The sequence below is a fragment of the Neophocaena asiaeorientalis genome, unplaced genomic scaffold (genome assembly GCF_003031525.2).
Source record: "Neophocaena asiaeorientalis asiaeorientalis breed wild unplaced genomic scaffold, Neophocaena_asiaeorientalis_V1.1 scaffold230, whole genome shotgun sequence".
NCBI lineage: Eukaryota > Metazoa > Chordata > Mammalia > Artiodactyla > Phocoenidae > Neophocaena > Neophocaena asiaeorientalis.
In genome coordinates, this window is record NW_020175186.1 from 8364514 (window position 1) to 8384145 (window position 19632).

The 19632-nt window shown below is 37.0% G+C and overlaps 1 protein-coding gene across 3 annotated transcripts in view; it reads left to right on the forward strand.

Moving 5' to 3' along the window:
- Positions 1 to 19632, forward strand: part of METTL15 (methyltransferase 15, mitochondrial 12S rRNA N4-cytidine) — a 192958-nt gene that overhangs the window by 149745 nt on the left and 23581 nt on the right. For all 3 annotated transcript variants that reach the window (XM_024764741.1, XM_024764743.1, XM_024764742.1), the window contains one exon: positions 164 to 342. In XM_024764741.1, the coding sequence (XP_024620509.1) occupies positions 164 to 342 (179 nt within the window). The remainder of the gene's footprint in view (positions 1 to 163; positions 343 to 19632) is intronic.

Below are 19632 nucleotides of genomic sequence, written 5' to 3' on the forward strand. Positions count from 1 at the left end.
ATCTATTTCATTTGTGTAAGATTTCAGTCTGTGACTTTAAAAACCTCATAAGACCTCTTAGACTATGTGTGTATGCCTGACTTTATGTCTCAGTACTCTGAAGTTTCACCTCTTGTCCATGAAAACTGACGTCAGTGAAGTAATTGGCTCTTCTTCTGCATAGGTACCCTGACATGCCCACCGCAGCTGATGTTGTGAACGCTTTAGATCAACAGGCACTTGCATCCATCCTGAGAACATACGGGGAGGAGAAGCACGCCAAGAAAATCGCTTCAGCAATCGTTCAGGCACGCAGCATCTACCCCATCACCAGAACCCAGCAGCTTGCCAGCATCGTTGCAGGTACCCTCATTAATTCTGAACTGTGTCTGAGAGAAAAAAAAAAAAAAAAAAAATATATATATATATATATATACACATACATACACACACACACACACACATCTATGTGTATATATATATATATATGAATTCCCCCAAACTCCCAGAGGGATTCATTTGTACTTGAAATCATGCAGGATAGAATCTTGCCTATCCTTCTCTTATGCCACCTTTCTTTGGATTTGCAAGCTTCCCCCCTCCAACACCTCTCCCCCACACAATTTTTAAAAATATACTGTAGTTTGCTGATTAGTTTAATAATAGAAAATTTTTGTGCATGAGGTGATTTATCATTTGTGCCTACCAAGGTAAAACATGGAATGACAAGAGCAGAAGAATTTCTCTATCCATTACAGTGGTTGATAAGCATCCTGTATAAGATATGACATTACCTCTCTTAGTTTCACATTTCTGCATTTTAATATTTTGGGCAAAAGGAGAATTGCATTGCCCAACTGCTAAAATAAAATCCAGTGACTCATACATCTATTCTAAACAACCAGCTAACAAAGGGTATGTGATGTATAGGTTATTCCACTTTGTGAATGCTAACTAAATCAGCCTGAGGGGCTTATTGAAACATTTCATCTTTTCTGCTGTTCACCACCATAAACCTCTTGAACCTAAGTATAGCTAGGAGGTGCTTTATTATAGCCTTTCTGTCTGAAGCCAAAGTTGTTTCACAGCTGTGTTCCATGATGAAAGTTTTCAAGGCAAAAATATAACTCCTGAAGTTATTTAACAGAATTCCAGTGGTAAATTCTTCATCTTGTTGGACCATCTGAAACTCTACATCATTTTTATTTACCAAATGTAATAAGATTTTTTTAGTAGTTCCTATTAAGTTACTTTAAGTAGCTAAAGATGTAGAAAAAAGGAATATTTGTATATCTTGTAAAAGGAATGTAATATTAGTTGCCTCTATCTTATTATCATACATAGTTTAAGGAATAAGACTTAATTATAAATTCACTCAGATTGAGATTTAGAGGTCATGTAGCAACTATTTTATAACAATTTAATAAAACTGTATTCTATTTAGTTATTAAGAGTTGACCAAGTCTTTAATTTTTTAAGCTACATACCTCAAGGCCTCAAAGCCCTTCCAACTTACCACTGATATTCCTGTAGGAAGGTACGAGTAAAACCTTGCAGGTTATGTGAGCATAAAATATTCCATGATTTTCTTCCCCAAAACGTTTATCCTAGCAGGCTGACATCACATTCACCCTGTCTTCTGTCCCTTGCTTTCTTCCTACTCCATACTCACTAACACGTCTCCACCTTATCCTTTCTGTCATTCTTTAACTAGCTATATTCTCTGTCTCCCATTTTGGAAAGAAGAGCAGTGAGAAGTCACTTTTTTTTTTTAATTGATAAGAAAATCCAGAATTTTCTGTGCTGAAAATGAGGACTTGGGGTAGAGGACATCCTAGAGATCATGAAGTCAAAAAGCCTCATCTGATAACTGAAGAAACTAAGGCTCAGGAAGGGTGAGCAATTTCCTCAAGAGTACAGTGGCAATTTCAATGCTAATCTAGAATTTGGAAGTTCATGAGTTTGAGGCATCATTAGGAATCTGCCTTTAAGAAATTAAGCTAACTTTTCTGTCTCAGAACCCTAATCTATAAACTTGGGGAAATAACACTGTGGTATTAGATAGAAATTATTTGAAGATGTAGAATAGGTACATAAGTATTTTCAGAAGGATTATGATGTGAAATGCATATTAGGGCTATGAAAAATGATATACTAAAAATGAGAATTTTCATGTAAATGTAGATAAAACCCAATTTTTGTAAATGCCATTAAAAAATTGAGTTCTCTATAATGAATCCATTTTTAAGGCTCAAAGCAGCCCATTTTAATACAACTTTATTGATGATAATATAATTCTTTGGAGAAGGGAAAAACAGAAAAAAATGGTTTTCCATTTTGTGCTTATTTATTCAAAAAATATCTTGGAAGAGGCTGCTATATACCAGGCATTTTACCAAGTACTAAAGGTAGAATGGGGAGCAAATCAGATAGAGCCTTTGTGTTCATGAAACTTACAGGCTAATAAGTGATGGAATAAAAACATGGGGTAATAAACTTGTACTTATGGTAGAAACACTCATTTTATTTTTAACATCTGTATTGGAGTATAATTGCTTTATAGTGGTGTGTTAGCTTCTGCTTTATAACAAAGTGAATCAGTTATACGTATACATATGATCCCATATCTGTTCCCTCTTGCGTCTCCCTCCCTCCCACCCTCCCTATCCCACCCCTCTAGGTGGTCACAAAGCACTGAGCTGATCTCCCTGTGCTATGCAGCTGCTTCCCCCTAGCTATCTATTTTACATATGTCCATGCCACTCTCTCACTTTCTCACAGCTCACCCTTCCCCCTCCCCATATCCTCAAGTCCATTCTCTAGTAGGTCTGTGTCTTTATTCCTGTCTTACCCCTAGGTTCTTCATGACATTTTTTTTTTTAGATTCCATATATATGTGTTAGCATATGGTATTTGTCTTTCTCTTTCTGACTTACTTCACTCTGTTTGACAGACTCTAAGTCCATCCACCTCACTACAAATAACTCAATTTCGTTCCTTTTTATTGCTGAGTAATATTCCATTGTATATATGTGTCACATTTTCTTTATCCATTTATCTGTTGATGGACACTTAGGTTGCTTAAATGTCCTGGCTATTGTAAATAGAGCTGCAATGACCATTGTGATACATGACTCTTTTCGAATTATGGTTTTCTCAGGGTGTATGCCCAGTAGTGGGATTGCTGGGTCGTATGGTAGTTCTATATTTAGTTTTTTAAGGAACCTCCATACTGTTCTCCATAGTGGCTGTATCAATTTACATTTCCACCAACAGTACAAGAGTGTTCCCTTTTCTCCATACTCTCCCCAGCATTTATTGTTTGTAGATTTTTTGATGATGCCATGGCATATATTCTATAAGCTCTAATTTTATTTTTATTAAAATGAAGTAAGAATTTAAAGATACTTACAAAGTAATCTGAATGAGCATATTTTCTAGATTTTCATTATTTTTGTCTTAATAATTACCTCACCCACATCTAATTTGATTGCATATTTATGTGACTCACCTTTATAAGGAAAGAGTTTCCAAAGTCTCCAACTTAGTATTCATGGAAACAGCAGCTGTCTTTCCTTTTGCATTCATATTTCACCAGTTCATGTGATATTTCATTGAACTATGTATTGACAATATAAGTGCTCTGGGCTGTAGGCATACAGTTCTTTTGGTGGGAGCACGACTATATGGAATTATAGATAGTAGAATACAATTTGTTTAGTAGAGAAAGGGATTAATCTGTCAAGTACATTAAATAGAAGTCTCTTAAGAGAGCTGCTTCATAAGGAAATATGGGAAGCAATGGAGGGCCCAAGAAGGTTTCTATATTAGTTCCATAGTACTGCTGTAACAAAGTACCACATTCTACGTGGCTTAAAACAACAGAAAGTTATTCTTCCACAGTTCTAGGGGCTAGAAGTCCCAAACCAAGGTATCAGCAGGGCTCTGGGGGAAGAGCTTCCTTGACTATTCCTAGCTTCTGGTGGTTGCCAGCAGTCCTTGGTATCCTTGGCTTGTAGATGTATCACTAAGTCTCTGCCTCCATCGTCACATGGTGTTCTCCCTGTTCATCTGTCTTTGTGTCCACATTTCCCTTATTATAAGGACACCAGTCATGTTTGATATAGGGCCCACCCTAATCCAGTATATACTCATCTTAATTTGATTATATCTGCAAATTTCCTATTTCTAAATAAAGTCACACTCACTGGTTTCTGGTGGACATGAACTATGGGAGACACTGTTCAACCCCATACAGTTCCTAAGCAATATCTTTATTTAACAAACATGTATTTTAGCAGGCTATAATATGCAGTGATTATATTTGAATGTCTTCTCTGGTTCTTAATAAATTCATACTAAACATGTTCAATATTATCAAGCACTTTGGGAAATAGGCCACTGTTCCTGACACATAGTAAAAGCCACGTATGGACAAAAATATAAATCACTTCCTTTGCTTTCAAAAAGCTAATCATCTATCAGAACAAGAAAGACCACCACACTTGTAATCACAATATACTTAGTGGAATTATATAATAATTAAAGTGATTAAGCTGTATGTATAAAATCTAAAGCCTAGTGCCTTTTGCTAGCACAAATAACTACAGTTCTAGTATTCTTCCAGATCATGGGAGCTCCAGAAGACAGGTTTGGGGCTCTAGGATGGAATAGAACACTTACAACTACAACTACCATGACTTTCTTTGTAAATTACCAGTCAGCAATTTGTAAGGTAATTCCAAAAACAACCTGGAGGACTTCACTGATTATATGCACTATTCAGAACTCCTAGCCAGGAATTTTCATATAAATAACACATATACAGTGTTGTATATAGTGTTCCCTTCACTAAAGTTCCCTACACCTACCCTTTCCTGTGGCTAATGTCAGCTCTTCCTTTTGAGATTAGTTGAAATGTCACTTCCTTTAGAAGTTTTTTCCAGTCCTACACAAATTAGTTGAGATTCTCTTCTTTTTGCTCCCATAGCACTGTATTAGCCTGTCACAGCATTTATGCTGTTCTTGTTGCTTGTTTACTATTTATCTTTTCCTCTATATCTATACTGTCCAGTACAATTGCCACTAGGCACTTGTGTCTGTGGAGCTCTTGAAATGTGGTTGCTCTAAATTGAGAGGTGCCATATATGCAAAATACACACCAGATTTTGAAGCTTAGTTTGAATAAAGAATTTAATATGTCTCAAAAATTTTTATGTGCATTTTATGTTGAAATGGAAACAGTTACTCTCCCATACCAAAATGGTCTAACAACATTAACACTAAAGTACTCAGGTAAATTAGAAAACACACATTGCCCTCCCTTATAATTTTGGGATACTCTGAAGAAAACTAAAACTCTGATAAAATATTTTTACTAATAAGAATCTTTAAAGATGGGAAATGGTACATATAAAAATACTCAAGCTCCTCAGGAAAGAAATTTATGCACTTAATTTTGACAAAATGGCTGTGGTTTTAGATTTTGCAGAATTAATATATATCTGATTTGTGGAGGCTTAAAAATGGTATTGGTTCTGGATATCCCTTTGAATAACAAATTCTGATTATTTTCCTTAATAAGCTGTTCATATTTCATTAGAGCTATTCTGTATTCCATTTCTCTTTCAATTCTCTGGATACATCAAGGAAAAAAAAAGTCATTTAATATTAAATTCAGTAGGTGAAATGGAAGACTTCATTTAATTGTTTATGATTTTCAAAATGATTTAGAATTCATCCTAGATCAAAATAAATGTATGTGATAAACTTGAAAAAATAATAATCTTAACTATTATATTAAATCTAGTTTAATGTGAAGATCTTAGTTCAAGTCCTGGTTCTACAGTTTGCTTTCTGTGTAAACTTGAACAGTTCTAGACCTTATCTTTCTCATCTTGAAATGGAAGTGAATAATACTTATGATGATGATCATTGTTATTTAGCAAACATAACCCTACTAATTATATTTTACTTAAATGAATATTGAAATTCACTTGCAGTTTCCAAGCTTATGCAAAAATCAAAGAAGTATACTGATCACTTTTCAGGTCATTGGGATTTAGATTCAAATTCACAAAATAGATAATTAATCCATTGATTATCAGTGACAGAAGGCTTATACTATCAATTTTTCAATGGGAAAAAGGCGACAGGAGGAAGCTTCTTAGACATATCTGATTCTTGTTGATTAAATGTATAGACATTATTCCCTGACTAAAACTTTTATGTAACCTTTATTCTGACTCATGTACTGGGTACATGGCCAGAGCTTAATGAATGCCTGTTGAACAAATAAATCAATAAAAAGATGTATATGTTCTCAGCCAGAGTAAAATAAAAATTCAGGAAAACAAATTGTAAGTTGTTAGGTGTTAAGAGTGGGAGACCTAAGCATCAAAGTCCTCAGTATCAGTTAAAGCAGTGTGAGGAATAGGTGAGACTCCCCAAGACATGGAACCAAAAATCCTGAAGTTCTATTTCTGGTTCTGCGATTTATTTGCTTTGTGAACTTAAATAAGTCACTTATCTTCTCTGATCCTTATTTTTTCATCTGGAAAAGAGGGATAACTAGTAACTGCTATGACCAATAAATGAGATGATATTTGGAAAGTTCTCTGAATTTTAAAGTGTAAATACACTGGTAAGCATTTTATTCTCTTCTCTATCCAGAACTAGGGTGATCCAGAGATCAAATAAGTGCACTAGTTAGAACCCTGAGTGTGGTCTTCTACCCTGGAATTCCTGTCCACAGCCAAGTAGTGTGATCTGTGATAGGCTGGTTGCTTCATTCCAAGCTGTTCTTCCCTTAGAGGTTATGTGGGTTTTAGAAAGAATAATCATCTTTTTCTGCATTGGTGAATATAAGGTGTATCTTTCCACAGTAGCATTGATGGCTCATGCCTCAACTTGTGTTTGAAATCACTATCTTTTCCCAGCAAAATTTTGTTAATTCAGAGAGAAACCTTTGAAATAAAAAAATAAAACATTCATTAAGAAATGGGCATTGCTATCAAATTTTAGTGGAACATAAACTTTTTCCTGATGAAGCTAATCAGACTAGTTTGCCATCCCTTTTCTGTTTTAATAACCTATATGTTGCTTCCTCCATCTTCCCCAAAGAGCATTCTTTGTATTAACGTTGCCATAATTAAGGAATAAATGAATATGTCAGAGTTCAATTATCACTCTAGTGGAGAACGGTATGGTCAAGCCTACAGCTGAATTTGGATGGCTTGCCAGTGAGTCATAGTTGTCATTGCTACTGCCTATGATAGTACACTTATTCTTCTGTCATTTTAAATTTCTTCAATTCAATCTGTTATATAGTGTGTGTATTGGTATGGTAACTTCATGCCAACTAACTTAGCAATGACATTTCATAAGTAAACTTATTTCTTTCTTTTTTAACTTAATTTATTTATTTTTTATACAACAGGTCATTATTATTTATCTATTTTATACATATTAGTGTATATATGTCAATCCAATCTCCCAATTCATCCCAACACCACCCCACCCCCTCCCTTTCCCCCTTGGTGTCCATACATTTGTTCTCTATATATATGTCTCTATTTCTGCCTTGCAAACCAGTTCATCTGTACCACTTTTCTAGATTCCACATATATGTGTTAATATACGATATTTGTTTTTCTCTTTCTGACTTATTTCACTCTGAATGACAGTCTCTAGGTCCATCCATGTCTCTACAAATGACCCAATTTCGTTCCTTTGTATGGCTGAGTAATATTCCATTGCATATATGTACCACATCTTCTTTATCCATTCGACTGTCAGTGGGCATTTAGATTGCTTCCATGAGCTGGCACTATTGTAAATAGTGCTGCAGTGAACATTGGGGTGCATGTGTCTTTTTGAATTATGGTTTTCTCTGGGTATATGCCCAGTAATGGGATTGCTGGGTCATATGGTAATTCTATTTTTAGTTTTTTAAGGAACCTCCATACTGTTCTCCATCGTGGCCGTGTCAAGTTACATTCCCACCAACAGTGCAAAGAGGGTTCCCTTTTCTCCACACCAGCAAACCAAGAACATGGTATCTCTCCATTGCTTTCTGTCATCTTTGATTTCTTTCATCAGTGTATTATAGTTTTCTGAGTACAGGTCTTTTACCTCCTTAGGTAGGTTTATTCCTAGGTATTTTATTCTTTTTGTTACAGAGGTGAATGGGATTGTTTCCTTAATTTCTCTTACAAATTTTTTATCATTAGTATATAGGAATACAAGAGATTTCTGTGCATTAATTTTGCATCCTGCTACTTTACCAAATTCATTGATTAGCTCTAGTAGTTTTCTCATGGCATATTTAGGATTCTCTATGTATAGTATCATGTCATCTGCTAACAGTGACAGCTTTACTTCTTTTTTTCCAGTTTGTATTCCTTTTATTTCTTTTTCTTCTCTGATTGCATGTTGTATGACCCTTTTAATGTTTCATTGGATTCTGTTTGCTACTATTTTGTTGAGGAATTTTGCATCTATTTTCATCAATGATATTGGTCTGTCATTTTCTTTTTTTGTAGTATCTTTATCTGGTTTTGGTATCAGGGTGATTGTGGCTTCGTAGAATGAGTTTGGGAGTGTTACTTCCTTTGCAATTTTTTGGAAGAGTTTGAGAAGGATGGTTGTTAGCGCTTCTCTAAATGTTTGATAGAATTCACCTGTGAAGCCCATCTGGTCCTGTACTTCTGTTTGCTGGAAGATTTTTAATCATAGTTTCAGTTTCATTACTTGTGATAGGTCTGTTCATATTTTCTGTTTCTTCAGTCTTGGAAGGCTATACCTTTCTAAGAATTTGTCCATTTCTTCCAGGTTGTCCATTTTATTGGCATAGAGTTGCTTGTAGTAGTCTGTTATGATGCTTTGTATTTCTGCGGTGTCCATTGTAACTTCTTGTTTTTCATTTCTAATTCTTTTGATTTGAGTCTTCTTTCTCTTTTTCTTGATGATTGTGGCTAACGGTTTATCAATTTTGTTTATCTTCTCAAAGAACCAGCTTTTAGTTTTATTGATCTTTTCTATTGTTTTCTTTGTTTCCATTTCATTTATTTCTGCTGTGATCTTTATGATTTCTTTCCTTCTACTAACTGGGTTTTGTTTGTTCTTCTTTCTCTAGTTCCTTTAGGTGTAAGGTTAGATTGTTTATTTCAGATTTTTCTTGTTTCTTGAGGTGAGCTTGAAGTGCTATAAACTTCCCTCTTAGAACTGCTTTTGCTGCCTCCCATAGGTTTTGGATTATTGTATTTTCATTTTAATTTGTCTCTAGGTATTTTTCAATTTCCTCTTTGATTTCTTCAATGATCTCTTTCTTATTTAGTTATTGTCTAGCCTCCATGTGTTTGTGATTTTTGCATTTTTTCCCCTGTAATTTATTTCTAATCTCATAGCGTTGTAGTTGCAAAGGATGCTTGATATGATTTCAGTTTTCTTAAACTTACCAAGGCTTGATTTGTGACCCAAGATGTGACCTATCCTGCAGAATGTTCCATGTACACTTGAGAAGAAAGTATGTTGTGCTATTTTCAGATGGAATGTCCTATAAATGTCTGTTAAATCTGTCTGGTCTATTGTCATTTAAGTTTATGTTTCCTTATTAATTTTCTGTCTGTATCATCTGTCCATTGGTGTAAGTGAGGTGTTAAAGTCCCCCACTATTATTGTGTTACTGTCAATTTTCTCTTTTATAGCTGTTAGCCGTTGCCTTATATATTGAGGTGCTCCTATGTTGGGTGCATATATATTTATAATTTTTGTATCTTCTTCTTGGATTGATCCCTTGATCATTACATAGTATCCTTCCTTGTCTCTTGTAACATTCTTTATTTTAAAGACTCTTTTTTCTGATATTAGTATTGCTACTCCAGCTTTCTTTTGATTTCCATTTGCATGGAATATCTTCTTCCATCCCCTCACTTTCAGTCTGTATGTGTCCCTAGGTCTGAAGCGGTTCTCTTGTAGACAGCATATGTATAGTCTTTTTTTTTTGTATCCATTCAATGAGCCTGTGTGTTTTGGTTGGAGCATTAATTCATTCACATTCAAGGAAATTATCAATATATATGTTCCTGTTACCATTTTCTTAAGTGTGTTGTGTTTGTTTTTGCAGGTCCTTTTCTTCTCTTGTGTTTCCCACTTAGAAAAGTTCCTTTAGCATTTGTTGTAGAGCTGGTTTGGTGGTACTAAATTCTCTTATCTTTTGTTTGTCTGTAAAGCTTTGATTTCTCTGTCGAATCTGAGTGACATTCTTGCTGGGTCGAGTATTCTTGGTTGTAGGACTTCCTTTTCATCACTTTAAATATGTCATGCCACTTCCTTCTGGGTTGTAGAGTTTCTGCTGAGAAATCAGCTATCAACTTTATGCAAGTTCCCTTGTATGTTATTTTTTGTTTTTCCCTTGTTGCTTTTAACAATTTTTCTTTGTCTTTAATTTTTGTCAGTTTGATTAGTATGTGTCTCAGCATATTTCTCCTTGGGTTTATTCTGCCTGGAACTCTCTGCACTTCCTGGACTTGGGTCGCTGTTTCCTTTCCCATGTTAGGGAAGTTTTTGACTGTAATCTCTTCAAATATTTTCTTGGGTCCTTTCTCTCTCTCTTCTCCTTCTGGGACCCCTATAATATGAATGTTGATGCGTTTAACATTGTCCCAGAGGTCTCTTAGGCTGTCTTCATTCCTTTTCATTCTTTTTTCTTTATTCTGTTCCATGGCAGTAAATTCTACCATTCTGTCTTGCAGGTCATTTACTGTTCTTCTTCCTCAGTTATTCTGTTATTGATTCCTTCTAGTGTATTTTTCATTTCAGTTATTGTATTGTTCATCTGTTTGTTTGTTCTTTAATTTTTCTAGGTGTTTGTTCTTTAATGCTTCTAGCTCTTTATTAAACATTTCTTGCATCTTCTCAATCTTTGCCACCATTCTTTTTCTGAGGTCCTGGATCATCTTCACTGTCATTATTCTGAATTCTTTTTCTGGAAGGTTGCCTATCTCCACTTCATTTAGTTGTTTTTCTGGGATTTTATCTTGTTCCTTCATCTGGTACACAATCCTCTGCCTTTTCATTTTGTCTGTCTTTCTGTGAACATGGTTTTCATTCCACAGGCCGCAGGATTATAGTTCTTGCTTCTGCTGTCTGCCCTCTGGTGGATGAGGCTATCTAAGAGGCTTATGCAAGCTTCCTGTTGTGAGGGACTGCTGGTGGGTAGAGCTGGGTGTGCCTCTGGTGGACAGAGCTCAGTAAAACTTTAATCCATTTATCTGCTGATGGGTGGAGCTGAGTTCCCTCCCTGTTGGTTGGTTGGCCTGAGGCAACCCAGCATTGTAGCTACAGGCCCTTTGGTGGGGCTAATAGCAGACTCCAGGAGGGCTCACACCAAGGAGTATTTCCCAGAGCTTTTGCTGCCAGTGTTCTTGTCCCCACGGTGAACCACAGCCACCCCCTGCCTCTGCAGGAGACCCTCCAACACTAGCAGGAGGTCTGGTTCAGTCTCCTATGGGGTCACTGCTCCTTCCCCTGGGTCCTGATGCACACACTACTTTGTGTGTGCCCTCCAAGAGTGGAGTCTCTGTTTCCCCCAGACCTGTCAAAGTCCTGCAGTCAAATCCAGCTAGCCTTCAACATCTGATTCTCTGAGAATTCCTCCTCCTGTTGCTGGAACCCCAGGTTGGGAAGCCTGACATGGGGCTCAGAACCTTCACTCCATTGGGTAGACTTCTGTGGTATACTTGTTCTCCAGTTTGTGAGTCACCCACCCAGCTGTTATGGGATTTGATTTCACTGTGATTGCACCTCTCCTACAGTCTCATTGCAGCTTCTCCTTTATCTTTGGATGTGGGGTGTCTGTTTTGGTGAGTTCCAGTGTCTTCCTGTCGATAGTTGTTCAGCAGCTTGTTGTGATTCCAGTGCTCTCACAAGAGGGAGTGAGTGCATGTCTTTCTACTCTGCCCAGTAAACTTATTTCTTATTTTAATAAGTAATCTTTCCAAGAGACATTCTGTACAAGAAGTCCAACTTAAAAGAGAATGAAATGACATGTGAAAAAAATAAAAAGAAAGAATAAAACCTTAAAATCTTTCTCCTAAAAAATCTAGCTATCCTCAGTTTGAAGTACCAAGTAGGGAGCAGGAAATGCCAATCCCAAGTGACTGTGGCCCAACCATAATTTAATAGTAATAGTGCTAGCTCACACTTTTTGAACAAGTACTAGTACTATCCTAAATTATTTTCCAGTGTTAACTCATTCCTCACAACTACCCATAAGGCGAGTACTGTTTTTATCCCCATTTTACAGATGAGGAACTGAAGCACAAAGAGGCTAGATAACTTGTCTCTTGTCAAGTGGAACTGGAATTGAAAGCTAGTAATCTCACTCTAGACCCTGTGCTCTTATTTATGACACTACTCTAAATATCTTTCTTATGATTAAGGTACAGCATGAATTGCTGCTGGAGAATGCTAATAGCAGTCTTCCAGGATCTCACACACTCATATAGGAAAGTCATATAAGCAACTCACTCTGTCATCCTGTAATAAATGCTATGTATAACAGAGTCAAGAACAAAAATGTATGGAAATCCAGAGAAGGGAACAACTGATTTTGATGTGCTGAGAAGGTTTGAGTTATTGAGGGGAGGGTTTGGGTAGAAGTTATAGACAAAGAGACGTTTGAGTTGGGCCTTTTAGGGGGAGAGTGATGGCTGTTTATAGAAAAGACCCTGGCCCGCAGTAGAAACTTATTAATTACAGAAATGAAAAAAATCAATGAACAAATAAATGAAGAAGCAGGTAGGATTTCAGAGGGCTGCGAGGAATAGAAGACAGGCAATTGAGGGTCCTATCCCAGGACCCAACACATTTCAAATCCCTGGGATTCTCCATTATCTTGGGATCTTCTATCCTAAATGTGACCTTGAATTGGGTCAGATTCTTATTTTAGAATAACCAGGCCCTCTAGGTTTTCCTGATTATAGCTGAATTTCAAACTGCTTCTATGGGACAAGAGAAGAGAAATGCATCCTTTTACCTCATTACTCCATTTCTTATTATTTTATACTTTGTATGCTTCTGCAAGTGAAAATCAAAGTGATATGCTGGTATTATAGCGGTTTTCCCATTGGTATTAATTTTGTAAGGATGCATATGAATAGCCTGGCCATTTTGTCCTTCTCTCTATTAATTTAAAAAAAGAAAAAGAAAAAAGAAAAGGAAGAGGAAGAAGAAGAAGAAATGTTATTTGTTCCTGTAACTAGTTATTGAGCAGTTTTAAGAATTTGGTGGTAAATATGAGAGCTCTCTATTTGAGAAACAAGATCAAGCAGTCTTATATATTAATTGTATTACCATTTTGTTTCTGAGATTGACATGATTCAGATGTTGTCTCGATATCTTGTAAGTATAATAACAAGTCTTTACTTCACCCCCAAAGTACTAAGAGGATCAACAGTGTGTAGCACCATTCCTAAAAGTAGTAGTTTCAGATGTCAGTGATTATATGTTGGGAATATTCTTTGAAGACAAGCATCTATTTTCATTTTCAGAGTTTAAAATGTTCATATCATCTCAAAAGAATGTCAAAGAAAGAGAACCCCAAATGTTAATAGGTTGACAGAGATCAACGATTATATTTCTAGGGCTGGGAGGAGAAATAGTGAATGAAATAGTAGTTTTGATTTCCAAACTTTAATCATAATTAAAAATTAATAATAATACTTCAAACTTATTTTCTGTGATATCTTTTTCTTTGTGCAAACATTGAGATATTATAGAATATTTGGAAAAGGTATTCCTTGAATTGAAAATACTAGGAATCTATACTAACTTTTCATATGTTCTTATCTTTCCCTCATCCCTTTATTTTTGTTATGAATATTAGCAGTTTTGCCATTTTCCAAACATTTTAATTTATTTTATCGCTTTAATGTTTGTGTGGCTATATGATGCTTCACATATTTTTTATTACTTGGAATCACTGCTACCATATTATAAACTGGAGAAGAGATAATTTCCCTTTACATTTGTATGTAGTACCCATCTGCATATAGCACTCAGTAAGCAATAGGAAATATTTACTGACTTCCTACATTATTCTAATGTAAAATTATCCATTTTATAACTTTCTTATCACCTGGACTATTAACTCTATAAGAGCTAAGATTAGATATACCTTCTTTATTGCCTGGTCCTCAAGACCTAATATAGTATTTGGCTTATAATACATGTTCAGTTAATATTTCTTGAATGAATAAATTAATGTCCATTTCTTTATAGTTTTTATGATATTTAGAAAATAGGTGACATTAGAGACAACTAATAGGAGTCTTATAACCAACTAATTTCTTCAGTATATAGACAGTTTCTATTGTTAGGTAGACTCAGGCCTACAATGAAAAGAGAAACTACAATAATTTTTTTGTCACTTGTAATATCTTTCCTGTTCTCTAAAGGGTGAATTGGGTTCAATATGCCATACAATACTGGGTCAGTCTTCTATATTTTCAATTTCTTCATTAGCAAAGCAGAGAATTTGAACTAACATTGAGATGAGACATCTGTTTCATATATACATTATATATTAATTTAATCATCAGTGTTTGTTGTGAGTCCACTTTGTGCTAGGCACTAATGAAGTCACATGAATAAGACAAAACTTTCATCTTCTAAGAATTAACAAAAAAAAAATGATCTTTCCTAGTTAGTAGTCTTCACAGTTAGTGCTTATTTGGATATATCAACATGTTTACTTTTTTTTCCCTTAGCTACAATTCCCACTCCTTTCTGAGCAGTTTCCTTCATACCCAAGTACCTATTTTGAGATATTTCAGTGAAGATCTATGAGAGATACATTCTCATACTTTGTTTAAATCTGTCTTTATTTTGCCCTAACTTTTAAATGATAATTTAGTTGTGTATAGAATCAACAGGTTTATAGTTATTTTCACTTAATACTTTGAAGATATTATTCCATTGTCTCTTGACATCTATTATGGTTGAGGAAAAGTCTAATTGTCATTATTTTATAGTTGGTCCTTTTCTTTATCTTGTTACCTTTCAGATTTTCCTCTCATTGATGTTTAATTGTGATGTGTTTGGTTGTGACTCAATTTTTATTGGTCATTAATGAAACAGAATGAACTTCTTTAATATTTCTTCAATCCTGGAAATATCAGACATTATTTCTTCCCATATTACTTTCTCTCATTCTCCCAGCTCCTATGCAACAATTATTCACCATGTCACTCACATTTCCCATGTCTTTGTCTCTCTATGTTACAATCTAGGTAAGATTCTTTTCTGGCTCACTAAGTCTCTCTTAAGATATATCTAAGCTGCTGTTTAACCCATTTGTTGAATTCAGTAGTTGCTTCTTAAAGTTATAATTGTTTTCTAAGTACTCTTGTTCTTATTCTTTCATTATAGCCTTTATTGATTATTTAAAATCTTACTTTATTTTAAATATATAAATATATATAGTTATATCATATTCATGCTCATGTTTTCTGTTTTCTCCAGTTCTTCCTATTTTGTTTCATCTGCTGATTTTAGACACACACACACACACATCCCCTTTGGGAACCCTGCATGTGGTTTAATGCCTCCTTCTTCGTTTCTTCCCTTCCTCTTTCCTACCCAATCACCTACCAGACAAACAAAAAGTGTCATGTTAGTAAGTTCTTTTAGGTTGCTGAAGTCAAAGACACATTTAAGCAAACTTAAGTAATAAAGGGTTGTTATTCTAAGCTTTGTCTGATAATTAAAAGGAATTGTTATAAGACTATTCATGTTAATAAGAAAGTTATCTAAGCTACATAGCTTGGTCTCTGATACTGTTGCTGATACTGTCTCTGATACTGATGCTGTTCAGGATACTACACAACTTCACTACTAGACTATCACATTGTAGTCTCAACAGGAAACATCTTTGGCTCTGTGCTCTCTAAATTGTCATTATTTTGGTTTGGCTACTCTATCTCCAACTTCTATGATTAACTTTTTTTTAGGGTTACTAGTTTCTGCTTACTCAGACCTTTTATCCTAATTTTACTGCCTCATGTCTTCTACATATAAATGCTTTTACTGTATGTTTTAGTAAACATACACTCATGTAATAGACGCCCCCTCAGAGTCATAATTATTGAAATAATGCTTCAGAGAAAAAGTAGTTCCTGAAAAAGTCCATAATTATTGGTAAGATTTTTGTTGTTTTTTTGTGGGGGGGGGTTGCCTTTAAAAGAAAGGTTTATTTGTGTCTATTTGTCTTTTAAAAAAAAAGGTCTATTTGGGAATTCCCTAGATGTCCAGTGGTTAGGGCTCTGCACTTCCACTGCAGGGGGCACGGGTTCGATTCCTGGTCAGGGAACTAAGATTCCGCATGCCACTCTGTGCAGCCAAAGGAAAAAAAAAGATCGATTTGTGCCTACCTATTGTAAACAAGTATTGAGAGATTCATTGTATAACTGTTGTATAACAGTTCTAGTGTGTCACCAAAGCATGATAAAATTTAGTTTCCCAGAATTTCCAGTGGCAGTGAAATTGCTTCTCTGTCCAAGACAAATGGCCTTGTTTTGAGATCCTCCCACCTCCCACCAAATATAAGGCTACTTCTATTGAAAATTCTTTCCTTCTCTCTATAGTGTCAGCCTTAGCAGGTTCATCAGATAGAAAGATAGATACATAGATACATAGTTACATAGATAGATACATAGATAGATAGACACATAGATAGATACATAGACAGACATGACTCTGGCTCAGATCACATTTCTAAGCTCTACTCCCACATTTCCAGTGGCCTGCAGGACATTTCTACCTGAATTTCTTGTTAGTACCCCAATGTCAAAATGGATAATAGGGCAAATTAATTATTTTCTCCAACAAAACCTTTTTTCCTCCCTGTTTGTTGTGCTAATGGTAGTACCTGACTTCCATTCAGTTGCTGCCAACCAGCTGGCTGACCATGCAGATCTGGCTTTTGACTCATACTACCACTGATGACTAATGAGCCTCCTATTTAGACTGTTCTTGGTTCCCAACTAACTAGATTTCTTTCACGTTCTATACCTACCTAACTACCGCTAGCCCTAGTCCTGACCAGATTCTGCTTCATCTTTTACCATTCAGGGCCCAATTTACTTACTCTTCCATCGTTCCTTTACTAACACAGGTGTCATTCATTTGCATCTTTAACTCTTCTCATGCTATATTGTTCTTGTCCATTTCCTTGGGAATCTTGGAGTACCACTCCACCCCACCAAGGTCCAGATTTTTATCACCACCCCCTGTCCAAATCTAAATTCCCTGACTCTTAATTCCCTACTCTGCCACTAATTGACTGTTATTCGAGACAAGTCATTTTTCACTCTGGTCTCAGTTGTAAAGGGAGAGTGAATTAGACCTCCCAACCTCTAATGTTTTATGAAACTATAAAAGGCATTTTCCTAGCCTATAGCATGGAAACTTCAGAGATATCTTTGAATCATTTCTTTCTAAGCCCCCCACCCACAATTTTCCATGTGATCAGTTTTTAAATTCTGTCCTGATCCTGGCTCTTGATTCACTCCTTTCTCTTCCACCCCTATCACTACCACTGTTTATCCCTTGTTTAGACTATTACAATAGCCTCCTTAAAGATCTACTTGCTTTCACTCTCCTCACTCAAATCCATCGGTTACACATATTTTGGAGTGTCTGCCCAGCCTACACCCTCCTTCCTTGCAACTGCATAGATTCCTACCAACTCCCAATACCTGATAAAGAAAGGGTAGGACCTACATAACCATATTTACTGTACCAGGTTACCCCAGAAGCAGCTGATTAAAGAGTCATGGAAATTAGACACTTCTCTCAAAAATTTGAGCCAGAGGAACCTTCAAGATGGCAGAGGAGTAAGACGTGGAGATCACTTTCCTCCCCACAAATACATCAAAAATATATCTACATGTGGAACAACTCCTAAAGAACACCTACTGAATTCTGGCTAAGGACCTCAGACTTCCCAAAAGGCAAGAAAATACCCACATACCTGGGTAGGCAAAAGAAAAAACAGAAACAAAAGAATAGGGATGGGACCTGCACCTCTGGGAGGGAGCTGTGAAAGAGGAAAAGTTTCCACACACTAGGAAGCCACTTCACTGGCGGAGACAGAGGGTGAGTGGGGGGAAACTGGAGCCACAGAGGAGAGCACAGCAAGAGGGGTGCAGAGGGCAAAGTGGAGAGACTCCCGCACAGACGATCAGTGCCAACAGGAACTCACCAGCCTGAGATGCTTGTCTGCTAACCCACCAGGGTGGGTGGGGGTTGGGAGGTGAGACTCGGGCTTTGGAGGTCAGATCCCAGGGAGAGGACTGAGGTTGGCTGCGTGAAGACAGCCTGAAGGGGGCTAGTGTGCCACAGCTAGCCAGAAGGGAGTCTGGGAAGAGCTCTGGACCTGCCGAAGAGGAAAGAGACCATTGCTTCGGGGTGCATGAAGAGAAGGGATTCCTTCCCCTTGTGCCCACAGAAGGCAGAGCACCACCTAAGTGAGCTCCAGGGACGGGCGTGAGCTGCAGCTATCAGCTCATACCCCAGAGATGGGCATGAAAGGCTAACACAGCTGCTGCAGCCACCAAGAATCCCATGTGCAAGCACAGGTCACTACCCACATCCTCCCCGCCGGCCCCCAGGAGCCTATGCAGAATGCCACTGCCAGGGTCCCAAGATCCAGGGACAACTTCCCCAGGAGAACATGCGGCATGCCTCAGGCTGTTGCAATCTCACGCCAGCCTCTGTTGCCACAGACTTGCCCTGCATTCCAGTTATGACTACCGTACCGATCCCTCTCCCCAGCCTGAAAGAGCAAGGAAGACCTAATCATCTGCTGCTTTGACCCCCTCCTGTCTGGGTGGGTAGCAGACACCTGAGGGCAACCTACACGCTGAGGCAGGGCCAGAACCAAAACTGAACCCCAGGAGCTCTGCAAACAAAGAAGATAATGGGAAATTTCTCCATGCAGCCTCAGGAGCAGCAGATTAAATTCCCACAATCAACTTGATATACCCTACATCCATGGAATACCTGAATAGACAACGAATGTTCCCAAAATTGAAGCAGTGGACTTTGGGAGCAACTGTAGACTCGGGCTTGGCTATCTGTTTCTGATTATCATGTTTATCTTAGTTTAGTTTAGTTTAGTTTTTAGTGCTTGTTATCATTGGTAGATTTGTTTATTGGTTTGGTTCCTCTCTTTTTTCAATTATTATTTTTTAAATTTTATTATTATTCTTTTAATTTATTCTTTTTCTTCCGTTTTTTTCTTCCTTTTCTTCTGAGCTTTGTGGCTGACAGGGTCTTGTTTCTCCGGCCAGGTGTCAGGTCTGAGCCTCCAAGATAGGAGAGCCGAGTCCAGGGCAGTGGACCACCAGAGACCTCCCAGCCCCACATAATATCAATTGGCGAGAGCTCTCCCAGAGATCTCTGTCTCAGCACTATGACCCAGCTCCACCAAATGGCCAGCAAGCTCCAGTGCTGGACACCCCATACCAAACAACTAGCAAGACAGGAACACAACCTGACCCATTAGCAGAGAGCCTGCCAAAAAAATCATACTAAGTTCACAGACACCCCAAAACACACCACCGGATGTGGCCTTGCCCACAAGAAAGA